The 24,627-nt window shown below is 40.6% G+C and overlaps 2 protein-coding genes across 2 annotated transcripts; both read left to right on the forward strand.

The window, feature by feature from the left end:
- Positions 1–4,296: 4,296 nt before the first annotated feature.
- Positions 4,297–11,884, forward strand: gtf2h1 (general transcription factor IIH, polypeptide 1). The gene is made up of 15 exons (XM_070830683.1): positions 4,297–4,465; positions 4,884–5,052; positions 5,147–5,339; positions 6,060–6,225; positions 6,326–6,419; positions 6,681–6,830; positions 6,985–7,064; positions 7,166–7,296; positions 7,372–7,459; positions 7,733–7,821; positions 8,343–8,460; positions 9,708–9,798; positions 10,074–10,189; positions 10,911–11,003; positions 11,085–11,884. Exons 2-15 carry the CDS (start codon positions 4,899–4,901, stop codon positions 11,169–11,171), a joined length of 1,650 nt encoding a protein of 549 aa, XP_070686784.1. The 5' UTR covers positions 4,297–4,465; positions 4,884–4,898; the 3' UTR covers positions 11,172–11,884.
- A 175-nt stretch (positions 11,885–12,059) lies between these two features.
- On the forward strand, positions 12,060–24,443 carry hps5 (HPS5 biogenesis of lysosomal organelles complex 2 subunit 2). Its single transcript, XM_070830610.1, has 23 exons — positions 12,060–12,180; positions 13,635–13,764; positions 13,937–14,047; positions 14,173–14,237; positions 14,412–14,604; positions 15,454–15,584; positions 15,821–16,039; positions 16,119–16,190; positions 16,625–16,713; positions 16,817–16,995; positions 17,582–17,740; positions 18,024–18,183; positions 19,405–19,522; positions 19,940–20,086; positions 20,244–20,312; positions 20,421–21,001; positions 21,748–21,868; positions 21,963–22,112; positions 22,205–22,324; positions 22,609–22,722; positions 22,829–22,935; positions 23,349–23,640; positions 23,976–24,443. Exons 2-23 carry the CDS (start codon positions 13,657–13,659, stop codon positions 24,034–24,036), a joined length of 3,366 nt encoding a protein of 1,121 aa, XP_070686711.1. The 5' UTR covers positions 12,060–12,180; positions 13,635–13,656; the 3' UTR covers positions 24,037–24,443.
- The last annotated feature ends 184 nt before the right edge of the window (positions 24,444–24,627 follow it).

Here is a 24,627-nt window from a genome sequence, read left to right on the forward strand (position 1 = left end):
GGGATCAGCTGGGAGCTGTCAAAACCAGGCGGCGAGGAGGGGCGTGACGGCGCCGCCCACAGGATCCACGCGGACCGGAATCAGCAGAGGAGCTGCTCACACTGTCAGGTTCCTTTTTGAGACAGTGCTTTTTGAGTTGAGGTTGTTTTTCTTTTTGTTTACTGTTGCAGGACTTGAAATAAGGTTATGTTTAAATTTATTACTGCAGAGGCATGGCATGGATCTATTACACTGAAATATGGAATAGTATGGTTTTACTTTCAGAGAGAGGCAAATATTATTTTTACAAGCTTTATGGGTAGTCGGTACATCTATATTGTTTCATGGAACATGCAATGGTTGCATGGTTGCAGATGTTGCTTTCATCCAAGAAGCACATTTTAAAAATGAAGATGAAGCTTTGAAATGAAACGTGACTGGGTGGGGAAGGTATTTCATATTTCTATATCTAGTAAGAGTTGTGGAGTTGCTATTCTAATTAACAAAAGGCTCAATTTCATACCTTCAAAACAATTTAAGGATTCTGATGGACGCACCCTGGGCGTGGAAGCTAAAATTAATGGAGTAAAAGTTGCATAATGTAATATTTACGCCCCAACAAAGAAAGCCCAGTTTTTATAAAATAAATTATAGAATAATTAATTAATTACATCATCTACCGACATTAACAGGATTTTTAAAAGCTTCTATGAGGAACTATATACATCTTCAAATACAACTAATGAGGAGGATTTGGCCTCCTTTTTTGAAAAGATCACACTGCCACAGGTTCCTCAGATGGAAAAAGGTCATTTGGATATACAGAAGTAAAAACCGCTATTATGGCTATGAAGTCTGGGAAGGGGGGGGTAGGGAACATAAACTTCTTCATTACGCGGACGACATTCTGGCACTGTGTCAGGACCCAGCTAACTCTATAACACAATTACTGGAAACCATTAAAACATATTCCAAAGTTTCAGGGTACTGTATTAACTGGCATAAGTCAGAGGCCATGCCAGTCTCCCAGACCTGCTCCTCTAATCTACTCAATGCATTTAATTTTATATGGCTTCCAAAAGACATGAAATATTTAGGAATAGAACTAAATTCAGATATAGAAGAGATTATTACAACCAATATGGAAAAACTATTAAATAAAATAAAGGCTAATTTGGAGAAATGGGGCAGACTAAATTTAACATTATGGGGGAAAGTAAATACAATTAAAATGGTTATTGCCCCACAAATTAACTATCTTACTGGAATGATTCCTCTATGCATCCCTCCACAACTACTACTCAGATATAACAACATGATAAAATGCTTCCTTTGGGGTGGAAAGAAACCCAGAATTCATTTAGATAAATTCTATCAACCATGAAAAGACGGGGGGTTGTCCCTGCCAAATATTTCCTATTACAGTAATTCCTTTGAAATGGCGAAACTCGCGAAACACTGGAGTGGAACGAACACGGACTTGGACTGGATCTTGATTGAGCAGGAGCTCACATTCCCTTTCAAACTCACAGAGACTCTCACAAACGATTAAACAGAAGGAAAACAATATGATGAATCCAATTTTAACTCACTCAAGGAAAATTTGGCAGGACATGCATAAAAACTGTAAAATCTCTCATAACACCCAAAAATCTGCATCTATTTGGCGTAATTCTAAAATAAAAATAGGTAAACAAACCATTTACTGAGCCCAGTGGTTGAAAAAAGGTATTAGAATATTAGATGATCTTTTTGAGGAGGGTAACTTTATTTCTTATCAAACATTATTAGATAAATTTAAACTAGAACAGTTCTTAAAATTACCACCAACTTCTCAAACAGCCTCCAAGTGGTACGAGGTCTGTCCTTGGAAGACCAGCAGAGGGTGTGATTATTTAAGGAAGATGTGGGAGAAAGATTTGGATTGTACTTTGGAGGAAGGAACGTGGAAGGGGATTCTTTCCAACACTGAAGAATATGTTAGAGAAGCTAGGAGCAAATTTATTCAATATAAAATAATACATAGATATTACTACACTCCAACTAGACTTAATAAAATGAAATTAATTAAAGATGACCTGTGCTGGAAATGCAAGGCAGAACGTGGTACATATCTACACGCTATGCGGGAATGTCCTCGGGTTTTCCCTCTGTGGGAAAATGTTTTGGAGTTTGTAGGGAATTGGCTAGAATGTATACTCCCAACTTCACCAAGGCTCTGTCTCCTCGGAGACAAAACAACAGTACCAAATTTAAATAAATTTAAATACCGAATATTAAAATCTGGTCTATTAACCTGTGCTCGTCTGATCCTGAGGTGTTGGAAAGAACCCCAAACTCCGACTATGGAAATGTGGAAAGTTCAAATGATGGAAACGGCTGCATATGAAAAAATGTTGATGAGACTGAACGCTGGAAATGAAGCTGCTAATGAACAATGGGAGAGTTTTGGAGATTTTGTGTGTGTAAGAAACTGAAAAGTGAATTCTAACATGTGAATATTTACATGTGAATATGAACATATGAAGAATGTACCACACCCCCTGAACACCCACTATGTGTTGGACCCTCTCAGCTTTTCTTTAGACAATTTGTGATGGACATTGCCTGCTGAAAAACCTGCCTTTTTATGTTATTGTTTTTTATGCTTTATGTGTTGGTTCATGTTTAAAAAATGGAAAATTCAATAAAAAAAATGCAAATTACAAGTAATAATTGTCTCTAACATATGCATTGTCAAGGAAGCCTAGACTCTACTTTTTTTTTTTTTTAACTTTAAAACTTAATTAAACTTTCTCAAACTTTGTTCTGCTGTCATCCACCACCACCAATACATGTTTAATAAATACAAAACAAAAAAAAATGAAATACAGTACATAACTATTATAGACATATGTACAAAAATATACTACTACTACTACTATTAATAATAATAATAATAATAATAATGATTAATATAAGCATTATGTAGCCCATCTACCAGTTAAAAGGGTAGAAAGGGGCCCTGAGTTATTTAACAATTTTACTTTTATAGAGTAACTCAGGTTAAGTCAATGTAATATTAATTTGGGGTAGGTAAAGTAACTGTAAACACTAGAAACAACTTTAACTACTTTGTATTGCTTATCATTATTTTAAAGGACCTTTATACCTTGTAACATTCCTTTATAAACAACAATAACACACATAAACAGTATTAAAGTACACAAATAATTCTTTACTTTAATAAAAAAATAATAAAAATAAAATATTTCCTTTCAAATGTATGCACTTCACCTCACACTTTAACCTTTTAAACAATAAACACAACACTCTATAATTAACTCTAAAATAAAATACACCGTTGCAGGCCTGTTTCACTTTAGTTCGTTGAAATCAGTACTCACTTCTCCTCCAACGAGTGAAAACAACAAAAATCCAGGCAGTATCTTTCCAGATGTGCGTGAGTGTGAGGACCAAAGAGCATCAGATGGGGAGCAAAGGAGCAGGAAGCAGGATGCAGGTGAAGATGTGACGTCCAGCAGATCTCCAGCGTTGCCAGAGGACCTCTGAGCATCCAGGGTGGCTCAGAGCGCTACCTGGTAGCTGCTTCTTGTTTTCAGGCCGAAAACAATCCAAAAAAACAGTCCAGACGAAGCCACTCGAACAAGCTGTGCTAGCTAACTGCAGTTAGCTAGCACAGCTTGTTCGAGTGGCTTCGTCCGTGTCCGCTAATCGCTACTCAATTGTCCAAAGAGCAGTCAATACAGTTCCATACCTCAAAACTTTGTACTAAAGTTCGGGGTTTTTTTGCAGAATACATTACTAATAATCTGTATCTCACTTTAGTGTAAAACTTCTGGAAAACTCCGCGACGACGATCCACTCCTGCAGGCTCCTCTCCTCTCTCTCGCCTCTCATACACACGCACATGCCCTCACTGCATGCCCTTCACGTGAACCAATTAACCTAAAGTAAAGTGTATTCGTGACCACATACATTTAGATTTAGCATTTCCTTTTTTCAAAATAAATGAAATAAAATACATTTAACCAATTTAAACATTCTTATGAACTTTTATACACACAATTTTAACAAACCAAAAATATGTATTTAATCACTTTTTAATACACTTTTTAACTCTCTATTTATTTATTAACCTATTTTGCATGAACAAATATTTATTAATATTTTTCACTGGGCTACAATTAGTAACATACGCATTAGTGGTGGTAGTCTTGTTAATGTGACTTTCTGTAAATAAAGAGCTCCGCGGGCTCTGACTGGAACTGATTCTGTGTCTCTGTATACACCCGGAACCCTTTTAGTGCAGCACACAGCCTGGCAGTCATGTCGGCGCTGAAGTCGGGACGCTCACTGTCGGAGTAGTCAAATTTCTGTTTAAAACAACTCATTCTGTGATTTTTTTATAACCAGCAATACATTAGTTTGAGATTATGTGCTGAAGAAAAGCGACGTATTCGGTGCAGCATCGATTTATTTTGAGGTAAAGTAAGTTTACTGCCGACTTCTGTCTCCGGGTTTGTCTCTTCTTGACTGTTAACGCTAGCTAACGTAACGCTGGTTAGCTAAGTTGATGCGATAAAAGCCGTGAACACAACAGTGGTTTGCTTGTGTTAAGATCGCATTTAACGTTGCGTAGCGGAGGATAAATGAATTGTAGGAAGAATAACATTTATTCAGGACGTCTTAGCGCAGTGAGCTGAAATAGTTCGTGCTCGTGTCTCATGCAAAGTGCTTCATATCTTAGTGTAGGTGGTTTAGTCCCCGCGTTAAGTAGGTGTTTCTGTGGTAACGCTCATCTGTTTCTGATCTCCTGCTTGTTCTTTCAACTGTGAGATTATACAAACACATGCTGTGAATGAGTAGTAATGATAATTAATTGTTTCTGTGGTTTTTCCCAGGTATTAGTTTGAGCCATGGCATCACTATCAGAGGAGGTGCTGCTGGTGGTGAAAAAGGTTCGTCAGAGGAAGCAGGATGGCACACTTTATCTGATGGCTGAGCGTATAGCCTGGGGTCCAGAGGGCAAGGACCGCTTCACAGTCAGCCACTTGTATTCAGATATCCGCTGTGAGTGCTTGGTGCCATCACATTTGAAAGTCCTGCCAGATTAATGATGTGTTGGTGGTGTTCTCGAGCTGCACTCTGTCTGTTTTCTGTACAGGTCAGAAGATCAGCCCAGACGGTAAAGCCAAAATTCAGCTCCAGCTGGTGCTTCACACCGGCGAGAGTACCACATTCCACTTTGCCAATGACAGCAGTGCCCTCAAAGACAGAGATGCTGCCAAGGAACTGCTGCAGCAGCTGCTGCCCAAGTTCAAGAAGAAAGCCAACAAGGAGCTGGAGGAGAAAAACAGGTAAGATTCAGCTGTTTCCACAAGATTGTCCTTAAAGGAATTAGCCTACGTATAGTCTATTTTTTTCTTATCGTCAATAAATAACATTAAAAGACCAAAAGCGACAATGATTTTATAGTTCTTATAAGTATCATCTGTGTAGCCCAGTGCGTCTTATTCTCTTGTGCCATAGACCTTCAGTCTAGAGACCTATTAAAAACACAGAAATGAGCCACACTGTTCCAATTAGTGACATATTCCTTCATAGTAGTTTATTTTAACTCAGTCCCACCTAATCGCTTCCTGTGTATGTGTAACTCATCAAATCTGTCTACGAGAAAAACACACTCCACTCCTGTTTGAGTTATGTAAGTATTTTGAAAAAAAAAAACTACACTGCCCAGCCATGTTAGGGAATAATTAAACCGTTTTTTATTGAATATTTTGGACCCATTTTTAAAGGTTGACGTCCTCAGTAGAAACAAATGGACTTGGGGCTCAGAGTCCCAAACGCAGTCGGGAAGTCGGACAGTATATGACGTTCAGTTTTTGTTGAAATGTGAGCGTGGGAGCACACTGTTGATCTTGGGAGCAGTATGTGTGACTGAATTATCTCAACCCAACATTCAGCTTTGTGAAACTGTTGTGGAGAGGTGCTGATTGAACAGTTTGGAAGATTTCTGCAAGGTTTTAGTTCATTCAGTAATAATTTCACTCTTTAAATTTTCTTTCCTCCTGTAGGATGCTTCAAGAAGATCCAGTGCTCTTCCAGTTATATAAAGATCTCGTAGTGAGCCAAGTGATCAGCGCTGAAGAATTCTGGGCCAACCGGTTAGGAGACCTAAACAATGCAGACCCCACAGTGTGCAACAACAAACAGGAAGTCGGCATATCTGGAGCCTTTCTGGTTAGCACATCACCTCCGGTTCAGCTAGATCTTACATTTTTAAAACCTAATATTAAATCTCATATTTTATTTTAACAGGCGTAACTTTTGTGCTTCACAGGCAGACATTAGACCTCAGACAGATGGCTGCAATGGCTTGAGATACAATCTGACCGCTGACATTATTGAATCCATCTTCAGAACGTACCCTGCAGGTAAATGATTCATCAGTGACAACAGTAATGACAGACCAGGAGAAGGCTTCCACAAGCTCAGATATTCAGTTGAACTTAAGACTCCAACAGTGATCTTACTGATCATCACACTGTCAGCCAGACAGGAATAATTGCTTTGTGAAATCAGCTAGTCTATCTGCAGCTAGACAGTGAAGTATATTAAATGTGCAACCAGTTTGCTTCATAGATTTCATAAAGGATTTGACAACATATTCATATCAACTTGCATTGTACTTGCAGTGAAGCAGAAGTATAGTGAAAATGTGCCTCATAACCTGACGGAGAAGGAGTTCTGGACCCGCTTTTTCCAGTCCCATTATTTTCACAGAGACCGCATCAATACAGGAACCCAGGATATCTTCTCAGAGTGTGCCAAGCAAGATGAAAAGGGTAGGAGTTATAAAGTGTTTTCACGTGCAAATCTCTCATATAAATGTGCGAATTTTCCTGTAATGATTATTTCCACATTTACTTATTACTGCAAACGAGGCAACTAAACCACAGACTTATTATCAAATGTAAAACCTTACTCTGTCTCCTTCAGGGTTAAAGTCTATGGTGGTACAAGGAGTGAAGAATCCTCTGGTCGACCTCTTGTCGTTAGACGATAAATCACTAGATGAGGTGAGATTATAAGACAGGCATCATGTTACTCAAAAATCATTTACTTGTATAGGTTATTTTTTCTTCTTCGACCTCATGACACAGTACTTTCTGTGCCACAGGGTTATGGAGTTTGCACACCACCCTCAACTTCCAGTTCAAGCAGGACGGTGAAGGAGAGCAGCAACGCTGCTATCATAAAGCGGTTTAACCATCACAGTGCCATGGTGCTGGCAGCAGGCTCACGCAAGGGGTAAAGACATTTCTATTTGAAAAAAGTGGCACTGTGTATTACTTTTTTTGCTCATTGCTGATCTTATTTTTAAAGGGAAGCACCAACTGACCAAGCAAGTGAGACGAGCAGTACGGACGGAAACTCGAGGGATTCTGACTTCTTCCAGCCTCCTGTGAAAAAGGTTTGAATGCTCTGTTGCTTTAACAGTTTTTCCAACATATAGCTGTAACCAGTGGTTAAATTGTGATTTGTTATGTAGGATGGGTCTGGATTCAGGTGATTTGTTAAATTCTCTCAGTGCTCCATAGACCTGCCTAAAAAGCCAGCCACAGGAGTGCACAGCCAGGGCTCATGTCTATGTGCCGGGGCTGGGCACCTTACAGCCCTGGTCCAGTTTAACCCCTGGTTGTTACTCTGTAAGAGACTGAGTCACTTTTTTTTGTCACTTTCTTAGGTTAAATTACAAGAAGCCATAGAATATGAAGATCTGCAAAGGGGAAATGGACCAAAAACAGTCGCATTAAACCTCAAGAAGTCTGACAGGTACAGTTTAACCACATTTTTATTTATTTTTTCCTTTTTGTTCCTTAGTGGGTAACTTAACTCCAAATGGTAGAGATTGATGTAACACTTTTTAGATTCATGTTTCGTCTCTAATAATACTTGAGCAATTCTGAAGCTTCTGTAGCCAGAAATCTGTTGTGCAGATTTTGTGAGGAGGCTCATCTGTTGTGGGTGCGTCTCACTTCTTCTTGGCAGAGAGTTCACTTTATACTGTTCTACAGCTCAGACTTATTGCTTTCACTGTGTTTTAGTTCCTGCCAGCGGCCCTATCCAAACATCCTAGTGTCAGTGCAGCGCATAAAGTGAATGTAGTCCCCTCAGGTAGAGGGTAATGGATGCTCTTTGCAGCCTCTACTTTATGCTTTTAACTGATAAAACAGCCACATTTTTCCTTACAATTGTCCAGGAATGAAATACTGCACTTTTTGTTTATGTGTTCTTGGTTTAATTTATGGTGACTTGTCACGTAATGTAATGTTTCTTACATCTTTATTGATAAGGTATGCTCATGGTCCTGTGCCACTTCAATCCCAACATTACACGACAAGCCAGGATATCATCAACTCTGTCAACTACATTCGGCATGAGATGGCCAATTACAAACCCAACCTCACTCAGGTTAGACCATTCACACGATATTTCTGTACCTTTTATCATGTATTGTTTCGGTTGAAGGGTGATGTGAATATTGGTGTCATCAGATCTGTAGCAGGTGCGTTGACACATTCACCAGATTGTAATGAGGTCAGCTGCTGTCTTCACCTGAACACACATCCTCTGTTATGATTCAGCGATCATTGACCTTTGGACAAAGATTAATGATCGCCTTTGTAGTTTGCATCACTCACACACGTCTCAGAAAACAAAGAACAGCACACTCAGGTTGAGATCAAGAACCCCATCCCCTCCAGTCACATGCCTCTGGGTTTCCTGCTTCTTGTGGGAAAAGCCCAAGCAGAACCACTGGACTGTGTAGGTATTCAATCTTAGGCAGCCCATGTGTATTTTCATATGATAGAATCATCCTTTAAAGGTCTTTGGTACCTGAGTAGACATTTTGCATACAGCTGAGGCTGCTTGTATGTAATTGGCACCTTCACCACTACTTGATGGTTTGATATTTGATTTAATTTGTTCTTTGGTCAGAAGATTTAGATTGTGACAAATAAGGATTGCTGACTGTGATGAAACCGTTCAGAGCTGAATATGTGATTTTAAAGGTCTCATATTCTGCTCATTTTCAAGTTCCTACTTGTATTTGGAGGTCCAGGTTTATATGGTTAACTGTTCGAAATAGACATTATTTTCTCATAGCAGACATGGCTGCTGTAGCTGTTGTCAGCCTATGTCTGCTTGAAGAACAGAACAATCTGCTGCTTCGCTTTTGCCTTCGACACCTTCATGTTACCAGGAGCTGGCGTTGGTGAGGAAAATACTATGGCAACAGTGAGGAGGATGCAGCGGCAGTAGGGAGGACAGACAGTCTGCTAAAGGGCTGACGGAGGTCACATGATCAATAGATCCTCCTCTGACATCAAAAAGAGAAGCAAATCTAAACAGAGCTTTTTCACACACATTTACTGAAAGATGGAGCAGGAGAGAGAGAGGATGGTCTTTTGTCGTCGTTTGAGGGTCTAGACACACCAGGGGTAGATGCACGCATTGAAAAGGCATTAAAAAGCACATTTTGCATAATATGGGACCTCTAAGATCACTCGCACCTGATTGTATTGTTCAAGTATTTTCAGGTGACTTAAACAATACCCTAGAGATTGAGATTTCTTGATAAGTCCAGAATATGTTAATTATTTCAAGTATGAATGGTGCCTTCAATGTGTTTAATAATTACATAATACTTTTTTCAGGTGGTGTCCAGCACAGCAGCAAGCTCTGCCATTGCAGCACTTTCTCCAGGTGGAGTCCTCATGCTGGGAGGAGCACAGCAAGCCATAAACCGTAAGTGTGTTGTACAACTGCTGAATAACACAATACTTACTGTTGGTGATCGGTGGGTCCCTTCAGCACATCTGTGCTGCATGAGGTTGCTGAAATGCCGCCACGCAGCACGCTGAAGGTTGAAAGACAAAATCTCTTATTTTTCTGATGATGAGTGATTACTTCTACTCCCACTGTTGCTTTAACCTGAATATATGTTTCATTGTGTAATCTATTTAAACTGGCAGCACCTTATTTCGTCTTTCCTCTTCAATCTTTTTTTTTGTTTTCTTTAGAGATGGTACCTACTGAGGTTCAAGGGGAGTTGAAGCATCTCTATGCAGCTGCTGAAGAGTTGTTGAGACACTTCTGGTCCTGTTTTCCTGTTAACACACCGTTCTTGGAGGAGAAGGTGACGAATATTCACTTTGTTGAAAGGGGGTCAAATTATTATTGTCATGCAGTAACTTAATGCGCTCATTTACTGTCTCCATACCCATGATTTTGAAAAATAAAATCAGTAGGCATTCCCAATACTTGTCTAATACAGTAGTACATGCAAATCAGTAATTAGTATTTTTATGAACAATGCTTATTCATAACAGTAGCCAACAGAGGGTATCTCATTTCACATATAATAGAAAACGTATAATGCTGCTAAAAGTACTTCAAATTGCATCCATGTTGAAATTAAACGGGCATAAATAAGCTACAAATTTACCCATCAGCATGGGTCATTATGTAGTTAATATGTAAGGGATAATGTACAGCGAGCAATACAGGATGATTTCTGCATCACCCCGTCGGGGTTTGTTTTGCAATGACCGGCTCGCTGCACATTATCCCACATATTACACAGCTTTGTACTAAAGAAATCAACAATTTGACAGAAAATACTGGCTTAAGAATTATTTTATTGTTTTAAAAATGATTTTATTGCTTCCACTATCAGAACTGCGTCCATAGCAGTGGTCTGCTAATAATTGACCAGTAAGAACTGAGTATTCAACAAAGCCATGTAATAAATAGTTTTATAGCATAATCCCCACCATTACAGGCGCACACCACCCTCCGTGAAAAGTAGTAAATTTTTTTTCTCTTTCAAATTTCATCATCTCATACTTTTCATTTAGGTGATGAAAATGAAGTCTAACCTCGAGAGATTTCAGATGACCAAGCTTTGTCCTTTTCAGGAGAAGATTCAGCGTCAGTACTTAAGTACAAACGTAAGTCTCTAAACTGTTAATAATGACAAAATCAAATATACCAGGTGGCACGTGTATTAAATCTCTCTGATGTTTCCACAGCTCACAGGGCATTTGGAGGAGATGCTGCAGACAGCCTACAGCAAGTTCCACATCTGGCAAACCCGTCGCATGATGAGGAAAACCTGAGGTGTGATAGTTTGTCAAGGAGAGGACAAGGAAGACATTAAAGTATAAGGACAAATGGCCTGTGAAGGTTCTCCAGACTGCTGTGAAGTGATCACAGATCACACATCCTGATGGGATGTGGTTCACAGGGGCTTAATGAGGATATAGATGGACGCTGCTACATCTGTCTACAACTGTTCAACAGAGACTAACTGCATCTCAGTCACAAATAACTGTAATTAGTTTCTTTCTCTTTTTGTTTGTGTTTTCTCAGTGGTTGAGAGATTGATGCAAGTTATGGTTAAACAGGACTTTTAAAAAATGGTGTAACATGACCAAATTTCAGATGGCAAATCGGAAAGGCACTCAGGACAACAGGCTGAGGCGTGAGACTCAGTCAGAGGGCTGCCAACATGCGTTGGCACAGTGCAGAGACGCAGAGCCCCTCTGAGCACTGGGTCGGTTTGTGGAATAATGTTCCAGAAAATCTGACGCAAAATGCAAAGTGAATATAAGCAATACTGTAGAGACATTTCACACTCGAGTGCATTAGTGTGGGTCACTGAAATCACACTGTCACTGGTTTGTAATGTCTGCACTGATGACAGAAGTGTTAACTCTGAATTAAAGTGAGGCATAAAGCTTTTGTTCATGCCACTGTCAATGGAAACTGCAGTATTTCATTAAGCTCATGCACTTCAAGTTTACTAATGTTTTTGGTACTTAATAAACAACAGCATCCAGAGCTGTTTGCTGCCTTTCTACCTCCCCAGCTTTCACTGCTTTGGATGTTATGGAAATGGTTGCAGCTTTGGTTGTGACATCCAGCATCCAGCGCTGCTGCTGGCTGCTTTCAGGAAGTGTCCTCAGATCAGCTGAGAGAGACTGTGACAGGTCGGTCGGCTGCAGACACACCGACCGCTGACTTTCTCCACACACAAAAAAAAAAGTGAATAAAGTCAGCGATGTAAGACAGCGGCTTGGAGGGGACTTGAGGGCCATAACGCTGGAGCGTCACTCCGACCATTTGGTGAGTTTGACTGACAAAACCACGAGTGAATGGCAACATCACTGTCTTAGCCACTAGCATGCTTGCTAACTTGTTATCGCAAACATAGTGAAACTGAAACGAGTCGACGCACTGAAAAGAGTCCTCGGATTTATCTCAATTTAAATAAACCCGCCATACGTATTTAACATGGCAACACGGTGCTGACATTTATGCTTTTTAAGGTTTTCGGCGTCGCTTTAGTTTTGATAGAAATGTTAGCATCAGTGTCAGCAGACGGGTCTCGTGATGCAGACTGTCGTAATCGGCCGATTGAATCCGCCCCTCGCAGCAACTTAATCAATATAGGTACTCATTTTTATTGTGTATGAACGAAAACAGTATCAGAATAGAGCCGCCTAGTTATCAGACCGACATATTCACAGGGAGTTAAACCTTAACGTAGTTTGAACGACCGAGAGCGACCGCTTGAAATTTCGAGGTTTGTTGGCGGTTACGAACGTTAACGATGGAATTGCAATGTTAAAGGTAACGGCCCATTAGAATGTTGGTGTCAACGTTCTATCGGTTCCTCTGCAGTACATGTTACTACTGAAGTACTGAACACATTTAGAGAACTTTCCTCGAGTATTTCCATTTCATGCCTCTCTGCTCCACTACGTATCGTTCAACATACACACATAAAGAGCGAATAAAATGTGATGCGTTGTTATGGTTAATAACTTCCGCAGTATATAAATTAGTTGAAATTAGCTCCCCTTTGACCAGCTGCAACAATAAAATGTCATTCACATAATAATGCATCGGTAATTATAATATTTTAATGTAGTATTAAATTGTGTTACACTCACAGAGTATTCAGCACTTTACTCGATACATGAAATATGTTTCTATACTGTTTCAATGCAGAACAACTTCTTCTAACAGTTTCCAGTACAGTGCATTGTTTGTTGCATTGTAGGGATCAGAATACTTCCCTCACCACAGACCACAAGCCATGCATCCACATAGAAATCAATGATAATGAGTTAAACAGTATCACATGCGTACTGAATTTGTCCTGTCTTAAGAGAAGAATTTTGACGCTACTCATGCTTATCTGTAAAAAAAAAAAAAGAAAATAGAATTTGTGCATGCTGGATGTGCCCCCTGGGAGAGCGGTGAGCAAGCAAATCCTAAATCTGGAGGCCTTGCTTTGTGCGTTGTGTATCTGATTACACTGGTGATCTGCAGCTTTAGTTTTGCTTCTCCTTCCTCATAAGTTCACCTAAAACCGCATCAAGTAAATCAAAGTCATACATCAGTGAGTGATGTCAGTTAATATTGCAAAAAAGTCCTGTGACAACCAGAGAACTTAAAATGCAGCACAACTCCACTCTGAAAGTACACTACTGAAAGTCAGCCACACGTCAGAGGACCGTGGTTTGAGAGGAAGTACATTGTTAAACTCTGCTGAATGTTTCCTTCTTTCTCAGTTGTGGATGATCACACGTGAAGATGCCTCTGATACCTGTTGTGCCGGAGAACCACAGTCATGTACTGGCAGAGTTTGACTGCCTCGATCCACTCCTGTCTGCTCTCCGATTAGACTCTGGCAGACTCAAGGTAGGTTTCACCATCATCATGTTTAAATCAGTGCTGTAATGAAATCACACTTAGATGATTTTTAGTATGTGCACTTTAGCATGTACAACATGCTATCACAAAAAATGTTTATCTAATGTGTCTACCTGAGGCAATGACTTAACTCTTATGAAATGTGACTTTTGTGTTATAGTGTACCTGTTTGGCGGTGACAAGAAAGTGGCTGGCATTAGGAACATCAGCAGGAGGGTTGCACCTGATTCAGAGGGAGGGCTGGAAGCAAAGACTCATCCTCACTCACAAGGTAATATATGACTGAGTACCTGAGTTACGCAGAAATACAGAGTTGACTATTGTTCTGATGTTAAATGAAACAGATGTATGATAAAGAGTACAGTTTAAATTAACCTGTCATGCACTCTTTTTCAGGAGGGATCTATCACTCAGGTGGCGTGTTGCCTTCATGATGAAGACTTTGTCGCTGTTGCAACAAGGTTAGAGTTTCTCCAGGAAGTAAAGAAATGTTTCGTACTCATCTACCCTCAAACTACATTCACCCCTGTCATCTGGTGCCACCTCGCTCCTCTTCTGTCCACTCCTTTTCTCTCAGTGTTTGGCTGTGTTGCCTGTATCATTCACAGTGATTGCTGTGTTTGTCTGTGCTCCAGTCAGGGTCTGGTGGTGGTGTGGGAGCTGCAGCTAGAGCGGCGGGGTCGTCCAGAAAGAGTCAGTGTGTCCTGGGAGCACAGAGGTCAGACCATCACTGCACTCTGCTGGGACACCAGTGCACTCAGAGTTTTTGTTGGGGACTCAGGAGGCAAGGTGTCCTTTCTCCGAGCTGGATCTTCCAAACTGGGCAAGGTAGTGAAAACTTTTTGTTTCCTCTGTAATAATGTATATAAAATAAATGCGGCTTCTTGAAAAAGCAGGCACTTTATAGTGGATCCACTGTCGGTTTTGAAAGGTTTTTGAAAGAAACTTATTTAATCATCAGACTAAGCATCTAAAAATAAAGATAATTGACTCTTGCTGGGCAAGTTCAACGGAGTAAAGTAGTAAATGGTTCAAGTTCACAGACTTGAATATGAACTGAAAAATGAAACATTCATTGTGCGCAAGACAACCTAATATCTCTTGGCTAGAAGTACTCTGAGAAGGAAAGAGAGCAAAAAAAATGATGCTGATACAAGTTGATTAAAACAGACATGTAAAGCAAAATTAAAGGAAACTTTCAGCTTGCTATAAAAAGCCTTTGGAAGCTGTGATTTATGTGTAGTAGATGTTACCATCAAGTACTGGCTGACAGTGTGTCCACACATTGGTACATTATGTCGTATTATCTAGTTGTTTCTGTTTAAAGTTGAAATGTTTACCATGCAGGCATTTTTTTGCTTTGGAAAATGTTTTGCACCAGTGTAGTGTGTAAGCAGGTTTAGCGAATAGTGCAAAATGTGCAAAACCACTGACATAAGGAATTAGGTGGTTCATTTTTATTATTAGCTGTTTTCATATACAGTAGATCTGTCACGTCTGTGTCTTGCATCAGCAATCACAGCAGAGACAAATGTTTGTATTTTTAAAATCTTTTAAGCTTGCATGAAATATTCCTTTAACAACTGCCTGAGATTTAGTTTTTTTGTTTCCTGCACTTTTCAGCAACATTAACCAGTGGGATTTTTCATCTGATATTGTTTTTTTGTGTGTGTCTAGGGGTCAGGATTCGTTATCTTCCCTGTTCAGACTGTCACCACTGTGGACTCCAGAGTGGTTCAGCTCGGGTACCAAGATGGCCGCCTGCTGGTGTCTTCCCTTAGCCGTTGCTACCTCTGTGACACGGAGAGGTGAGTACCAGCATGGCTGTCTCTCATAGACTGTCTCTAGGAAGAGAGACTCTCAGAGGGACCATGCTAATGCCCCCATATTGGTACATATTGTCCTTACTGAAGTGTCTTCTATCAAGATGGTGAATCTGTATTCCAGTGCTCTTGGTTTTGTGGTTATTTATAAAGGATTCTTCACTAATTACTTATAATCTCTCTCAGCAGCACTGTGTTTTTCTTTCTTTACCTTCCTTCAGGGAGAAGTTCTGGCGTGTTGGAAATAAGGAGCGTGACGGGGAGTATGGAGCTTGTTTTTTCCCTCAGAACAGAGGATTATTAGTTGGTCAGCCCCCCCTGCTGTACTGCGCGAGGCCGGGGTCTCGAATATGGGAGGCCAGTTTTAATGGCGAGGTTCTGAGCACACATCAGTTCAAACAGCTGCTGGCCTGTCCTCCTCTGCCTCTCATCACTTACAGGTACTGATTGTTCCTTGTTTTGCAAGCTCTATTAAAGACCAACTTCCTAATTTGTCATTCGTTCCTCTTTTACCTGCAGAAATGAGCCACATTACAACCCAGCGCAGAGGAGCTCCCAGTCAATTGCCTTCCCTAAACTGCTTTATTTGGGGTAATAAATTAGACCTAGTTTATATGTTTTATTATCAGAGGCCATTGTTTTTATGTAAGGGATGGTGATACAGGTCATTATACCTGAAGGGTATAATAATAGCCACCGCTCGCTGTACATAATCCCACTTATTACACAGCCTCAGACTAAAGAAATCAATAATTTGACATAAAATATTGATTTAAAAATGATTTTGTTGCTTCCGCTAGCAGAACTGTGACCATAGCAACGGTCTGCTATACAGATATAACAGACTGTAGAATGCTATAATTGACCAATCAGAATCAAGTGTTCTAAGGCAGTGTAATAAATATGCGTTAATCAATACAGGTAAATATGTACATCAGACAATGTCAGTCAAAACATAATTTTTACATGATATCTACAAATGAGCCTGTCACTTAATGAACTGTACACTTTATTTATTTGCGTAGAGACCAAAATTTGCTGACCTGGACTGATTCTGCAGTTTATATCTTCACACCTCAGAATGGACAAGTGCTTCTGTGGGCTGAAGTCAAAGGTGTGTTCGCTGCTTTGTCGCAAACATTTTATTCATAAACACACAAACTGTCCATAACAGGGATAACTTAACATTGATCCAAGCCTGTTTTCTGGTTTTTTAGACTTGGTAGATATTGCAGTCTACCGCAGCGAGCTCTTCTGTCTCCATGGCAGTGGACGTCTGTCCCACCTGTCCCTGTTATCTTCTGAGCGCTGTGTTGAGCGTCTGCTGCGGAGGGAGTCCTGGCTTCTGGCTGCTATAGTCTGCTGTATGTTCCAGCACACAATCACCACCGGCAGGGTAAGATGGCTGCTACTGCCATGTTAACTGGCCTCGTCTCTGTGTGCAGTGTATCCTAGATTCCAGTCTTATCTGGCTTGGCTGTTAATATGACCTCCTGACTCCTTGCATTCCTAAAGATAAAGCACAGTATGTACCTGTTCACCTGAGGTTTCTCACCTTGAATGGCCTGAACATAAAGATAAATACAAATGTGCAGGTGCTAGATATGGCTCTTGCTATTAAATGTATTATACTTTCAAGTTGACATGAGATTATCTCAGTAGTCAACAGTGTGATATTCTTAATACAGCACATAAATATGCAACCATGAAAATCCTCAGGAGGTATGTGTGTCTTTGACTGAGACCTTCAAGTGGTTTGCCAAGGTAATCTATAGTAGTTTGTATATAAAAATGTACTATATGATGAGTTTTGTAGATGCTGAAAACCAAATGTGGGGTGTACATGCTACAGGTTAAAGTATTAAGCATTTAAGAAATGAGGTAACTAATCCGATTGATCTGAATAAGAGCTCACCTTGGCTGTATTGTAGTGTTGATAAAGCTTTATTGAAAGCCTTGCTCATCATCCCTGTTTAATTCAGGCGAGGAAATCAATTCCCATGGACCGCCTCGAACATCTCAGGTCCCAGCTCAGTTCCAGCACACACCCGGAGCTGACCAGCCAACTGGAGGAGGTCATCGCTAAACTGGAGCCTTTGGACTCTGCCTCCAGCAGCCGCAGAAGTAGCATCTCTTCACATGTAAGTTAATAACTCTGGAGATGATCTCTCTGAATAAACTAAATAAACTAAATTTGCCAGGTAATGGTGAGCACCATAACAGTAGGCGATAAGATCACCAGTTCATTTACATTGAATCCTGTTGCTATGGATACCATTCAGTTATTGAAGGACAAGTGTCCCTGTGGCACTACATTAAATCGGTTGTTTTGTGAGGAGTAGCAGGTTTCAACAGTGACTGAAACTGAATATGTATCCACATGTAAGAAGTGAGCGTACTGATATCGGATGTTTGATTATCCAGGAAAGCTTCAACGTCCTGGACTGTGGAATCTATCGCGTGATCAGCCGCAGAGGGAGTCAGTCAGATGAGGAGACGAGCTCCCTCATCAATCAGTCCATGTCAGAGGAGGAGCGGCTCAAAGAGTTCAGTTTTGGGCAGGAGGAAGATCAGGGGGATCATGGTAAGAGATCAACAGCTGCCAAATGAACAAAGTCCGTCAGTAAAAATAAGACTGTTCATTCAAATTCATATATAGTCAATTTCAGGGGTTTGCTTTGTCAAAACTTCCCTCTTTGGATGGGGGTGATGTATACATTTAAGACTTTATATATTTTTGGATATAAACTAATTAACGTTTACAATGTTAGAATAATTGTAACAGCTCATTTGTACAATCTTCAAAAAAATACTGAATCAATGTGTATCAGATTTAGACACCATTTAGTGATGTTTTTATCTGCTCATAACAATGTATTTAGCAGAATTGGTTGTGCTAATGTTGAAACAGCGACCACAGCAAACCAGAAACACACAAACAAGAAACTCATTCACTCCCACACTCTTTGTTTCTTTCTTCACATCTTCTTTGTCTCCATTTTTGACTCTCTTTCTCTGTATATACTCTGTGTGTGTATGTAGCAAGAACAAACTCCTTTTCTGCATCTCCTGAGTTCAATGTGAAAAGAGAGTGAAATTATTTTCAGTAGTATTACTACCACTCTATTAAAATACCGGAATAATTTAAAAAAGCTTAACACAGAGGAAAAATGCCAAATGAAACATCTGTATTCTGGAGCTATACTCTTTAGCTACTGAAAGATTTATCAGTACAAACGTGATAATAATTTTACTCTTGTTGTCATACGATTCATATGTCCCAGTTTTGTATGTTTAATTAAATGTGTTTCTGATTTGATTTGAAAAAATACATAAAATCATAAAACCAGTCCTGTTGCTATTATGGGTGTAACAGTACATAAAAATCACGGTTTGGTTTGTACCTCGGCTGTTGAATCACAGTTTGGTATGTTTTCAGTACATCAGGAAGAAGAAACAAAATAAAAAACATTTAGATACGTGTACCGTTACACACTTGGTTGCCATGCTGTACCACTGGGTTTGCTGTGGGAGCTGAATGATGATGAATCACTCTGTTGGCTGACGTGCTTTGCAGATATAATCACACTGTTAATATCAAGTTTCTTGTCTGTTCCATCATACTGTATCACACATATATCACCATTTTGGTTTGGTCTGCAGCTTTTAATTTACGTTTTCTCTATAGTGGTGTCTGGCACCTTTGCTCCATCTGCTTGCATTATGTCCTCTGCCTCTCATCATTCCCCTCCAGTACTCCATCCATCTGTGTTTTCCTCTGGCTCTTGCCCCCATCTTTATTCAGATCCACAGAGCAGTGAGCGTATGGAGGCTGAGCGATCTGAGCAAGGCCTGCAGTTCCACCTCCCCCTCTCATTCCGCCCCAAACCCCCTCGCATCGCATTGCAGGCCGTCAAAGACAGGTGAAGATCCAGAGAATTGCAGGACAGACATGCTTTAAACAGAAGAATGTGTGACAGCAGCTCAGGCTGTTCAGGCATGAAGCTCTAATGTGTAGCTATGAATTTCAACACTGATGAAATTATTTGTGCGTTCTACTTTAATTTTTTGTCTTATTAGAGAAGAAACTCTCAGAATAACCATTTATTCAAGTGCAGCTGTGCTTTTCAATGGCTTACTTCCCCTTTCCACTGAAGACCCACATTTAGTTCTTTAGGCTCATTGGTCACCTGTGTAGGCACATGCAGCAGGTTTCATTTTCCAAGCATCACACTCATCTTTTGTCATATGAAACTGTTCACTGTTCTGTTTTCATCTTCCATCTCTTGTAATCTTATTAGTGCGCAGTTGTTTCATTATTAAAATTTTCTTTTTCTCAGTGTTTCTAGTTTTGTTAAGAAGACAACAGAGAAGATCAACACCCTTCAGATGAACTCTGAGCTCTGGCAACGACCTGAATTCAGAGAGGCTGGACAGGCTGAAATGTCAGGCACCACAGTTCCATACTTAGAGGAAATAGACAACGAGTAAGTACAGACCTATTGGTCCCTAGTGGGCTAAAACCAATTTCTAGTGAGAATAGATGCATCCACACTCAGTTCTTTGACTTTAAATAACTCCGACCTTTGTCTTTAATAGGTTATTAAAACATTTAAAACCTGTGAATTATATTTGTCCTGACAGAGTTCATGATGAAATGCCTAACACAGAGGCTGACATGCAGGAGCTACGATCAGCAACAGAGCGTGCTGTGTAAGTATGAACGGCAGAAGTTAGAATCCCGACTGCAAGATTTCACAACCTTTTTTCCCCCAGTTTTAATAGTGAAAATGTACACGTGTTATGTTTTCCCAACATCAGCTTTCAGATCCAAGATCCTTTGGTGCTTCTGGATCCAGTGTGTCTGGCAGAGGCTCTGCTGGAGTGGCTGCCGGTGCTGGAGCGAATATTCGGACCTGTAGAACACGTATCAACTGCTGCGGGTGATTCAAACGTGGATGGACCAGGAGAGGAGAGGCTGGAGGAGTCTCTAAACTCCTGCTCAGAGCAACAAGAGGAGGCATCCTGCCCATCAGGAGAACCAACAGAGAGCATCACAGAGGAGAAGGAAGAGGCGTCTCCTGAGCTCAGAGATGAGGAGGACCACTGTAACTCCACTGAGAAGGAGCCTGAAGTCTCGAATGGCAGCCCTCCAGAGCCTGTTCGAGTGGTGTCTCCCAAACCTGTGCCATCGGATCTCCTGGCTAACCTCACCCAGCTGGCAACGCTGTACACAGAGCTCAGCTGCTTCAGAGAGCAGGAGAATGAACACGCACTGGGGTGCACAACTTTTCTGCGTCGCTACTTCTTTCTGCTGGACCAAGAGCGCGTGAGAAGAATGTGCCTGCTGTGTTATCAGGAGCAGCCGGAGGTGCAGAGCTCCTTCACTGAGGCCATGATGGGTCAGAAGCTTCTCCTGAAATCGCTTTACCACACCAAACCAACTCTGGTTTTTTCTTTTCTTTTCTTTTCCAATATTCATTTTCAGATTTCACAAATTTAGAGAGAAAAAATGTATAAAGTAATAACAGCAAACGTATAAAAAAGTAATGTTGGGCTGCTGCGCTTTGAAAAGAAAAGTCATTCAAAAATGTTGCAGATTCCTAGATAATGATGTTGAAAGTGAATAACTACAGATATTTCAAAACTGGATCTTGTTTCCATTGAGTAGTTAAGGAAGGGTCCTCAAATACCCAAAACACTTATCCTGTTTCATAATTAAATCAGTGTATTGCTCCATTTTAATGATAAATGGCACTCATTCTTCACTAAATAAGTTTTTAAAACACACAGAAATTGATTATTTCTAGTCTAGGAGTATGTTCTGGTGGCTAAATGGAAAGATACAGCTAAGTGCAGATCTGGTTGGATGTCTGACATTAGAAAAATTGTAAATAAATAATGACATGGAACAAAACCCAAAATAACTGAGACAGAGATTCCTCAGCTAAAGAATTCCTGCCACATAATGATTGTCCTCAGTTTGGTTCTGCGGTAGTGGAGTCTATGGACAACAAACTGTATTAATGCAGCTCTGTGATCCAGTGAGCGACTTACTTCATCTAGTAACCCAACATGTAAATCAGAGGCCCATGCATCCCACTAAACACTAGAGTAGTGAAAACCAGCCTTTTGTCGTTCTCCGTAGGTCTCACTCAGTCCGGTAAGGTGGCGGAGGTTATCCAGAGAGGTGATTTGCTGAGATCACTGCGCAGTCTGAGGGAGCTGCAGCCCTGGAGTGCTCCACCTCTCCTCGCTCACTTACACAGGTCAGTACACGTACTTCTTTCTAAAACTGTCAGCACATACTTCATCACAGCTGTGAGGAAACTTGTAAAGTAAGTTCACCGTGTTACTATCTAGGCTGTATGAGAAGCACGGGGAGGTGGCTGTGCGCTCGTTTTCCCAGTTCTATCCTACGATAACTCCTGCTGACGTAATGATCATGGCTCAGAAAAGCCACTTCCTGGCGTACCTGGATAATCTTGTCCAATCACGAGCTGAGGAGCACAGGTACCTCTGCAGTATCACTGTGTTTTTTTTTCAAAGACAAAAAAAAAGCATTAAACATTTGTGTTGATCTTTACGTTCACTTCTTCCTCTAGGTTGTCATTTTTGCAGTCCCTTCTTGAGCCAGAATCACTGAGACAGGATTGGCTAGAGCTGGCACTTACCCATGATGCCCCTCAACGCTGTGATACCCTCACCCCTGATGGACAGCCCAGGTCTGGGTCTGTTAGTGTGTGAAAACTGCAAAAAAGAATTGATCTTTAGTTTATTTGTATTCATTTTAACACTTACTTAAAGCCGAGTAAGATGTAAATTTGAGGCTGGAAATCAACCAAAATAATAAAATGTGAATAAAATGTTTTACTTGAATAGATAGGGCTAGTATGAGTACATTGTTTTCACTACTGGATTCCATTTCAACCACAACAAGGCTAAACTAAAAAATAACGAAGTGAAAGTGTATAATTGTAACTGTGCATCCATGTGGCTCCTGCTGCAGGTGGCATTCTCATTTTTTCAGTTGGGGTTATGGACGCCTCCTGTCTCTCCTGATTGGCCTTCCTGCCGACCTGTCCTCCAAGCAGAAGATGGCAGACACCTGCCGCAGTCACGGGTACGTCCACTTTTCTTTGACTCAACGGGACAAGTTATCTTTGCTGTTAATGTTTGATAATGGGTTCACATTGTCATGTATAACTGTCTGTATCGTGAGTGTGCAGGTACTGGATGGGCTACCTCTACCTCTGCCGTGAGCTGCAGCGCCGCACAGAGGCATTCTCCACCATCTGTCAGCTGGATGACATCAGTCTGCTCGAGGAACCTGATGGTAAAACTGTTTCCCAAGATCTTCTCTTTTCGCACTTTCAGGCACACGCAAAATTATCTCAAATGGGCTAAAAGGAGAGATGGTAATGGTGAAGACATGTCAGGGATTACTGAAAACCAAGTCTACTGCATGGAAATCCAGTGCACGTGCACATGATACATGAGCAGTGCACCATGTTTACATCAACTACCCACTGTAACCCGAGCCCAGCAGTTAGGAGGCGATAACAATTAGAGTATGCTGTTGATAATGGTATAGCATGGCACGTATCCCAGTTTACCACTGAAATGTATGCTTGATTGACCATTTGGCAACGTCCTGGTGATGAACTCTGACATTTTTGACTTAAACAGTTGATTTCTCTGTGAGGTGAGAGTGTCTCATTTAGTCTAATGTCCGTACTTATTTTCCAGGTGTTGTGCCTCAGACCTTGGAGGAGTGGAAGCTGTTGATCCAGCTGTCTCAGCGGTGCAGCAGTGTGGTCGACTCGGAGCAGGTCACGGGGGTGAACGGCAGCAGCTGGTCGAATGGCTCGGCGGACTGTGGTGCGAAGATCAGCCCAGAGAACCTGACCCTGATGCTGGCTCGGACAGCCGGGCCCGACCGCGCCATGACCGTCCTGGAGGAGTGTGGAGTGCAGCTGGTGCTTTCACCTCACTCCAAACTGGTCTGTGAGCTGCTGAGAGTCGCTGAGAAGAGGCAGAGGTGGGTCTGGGTGCTGATGACCAAACTTATTAAACTAGTAGAACCTCAGAAGAAAGAGAAAGAGTTCCAACCACTGTTTTCAAACATAAATGTGAAGTTTATCTTTTCAAAGCTTAAATACTGGTGAACATGCTGTTCTGATTCATCAGCTTCATTGAGTTTGAAGAAACCTGTAGTTTTGAGAGCATGAAAGTCATCTTTGTGGTATGAAAGTCCTTTTTTAACGATTAGATCAAAAAGTCTGAGCTGAATGCCCATTGTCACAGAAAAAGACCACTAGAATCAAAGGGAATCTGTGTAATTTGAATGAATTATTTTTTTTTTTTCTGTTTCAGAGCGATGATCCAGACAATGCTGGAGCGCTGCGATCGCTTCCTGTGGTCTCAGCATGCCTAACTAAAGACTGGTGCTGTGTGATAACTAACACTGTGAGTCTATGTGTCGCCACAGTAAACGCTGTTGAAGCTGTGACTTAATTTATGCACTGTAATATATGTCAAAGCTTTCCTGTTTTAATGAAGGTGCTTATCCTTCCAATGAAAACAGTATTATCTTTTTAACTTTAACTTAAACATTTGTTTGCACAGTTCTTTATTATCTCTGCATTCCATTTACTTGCCAATTTTTATATATAAATATTCAGATGTATGTTCAGGGTATCATCACATTACTGTTAATGATTTAGGTCAAATGCTTTTTTCACATGTACAGCTAATCTAATATATCTAAAAAATAACTGTCAATAATTACAGAAAAATGCTCTAACCAGGTAATATCATGTAATAAAAGCTGTGTGTATTTTTTTTTTTTGTTTGTTTGTTTCTTTCTTTCTTAAAAGAACTAAAGGTTTCAGTCATCATGTTGACAGTTGACAAGCCTTTTTTCATTCTGCATAAAAAGCAGAGGGCGCGCACACATTTTCTTTACTTAACAGGTTAATTTTACTCAAAATCCCTCTTATGCACAGTATCCAGCCATGTGCAAAGG

Source organism: Pempheris klunzingeri, chromosome 5, assembly GCF_042242105.1.
Source record: "Pempheris klunzingeri isolate RE-2024b chromosome 5, fPemKlu1.hap1, whole genome shotgun sequence".
Lineage (NCBI taxonomy): Eukaryota > Metazoa > Chordata > Actinopteri > Acropomatiformes > Pempheridae > Pempheris > Pempheris klunzingeri.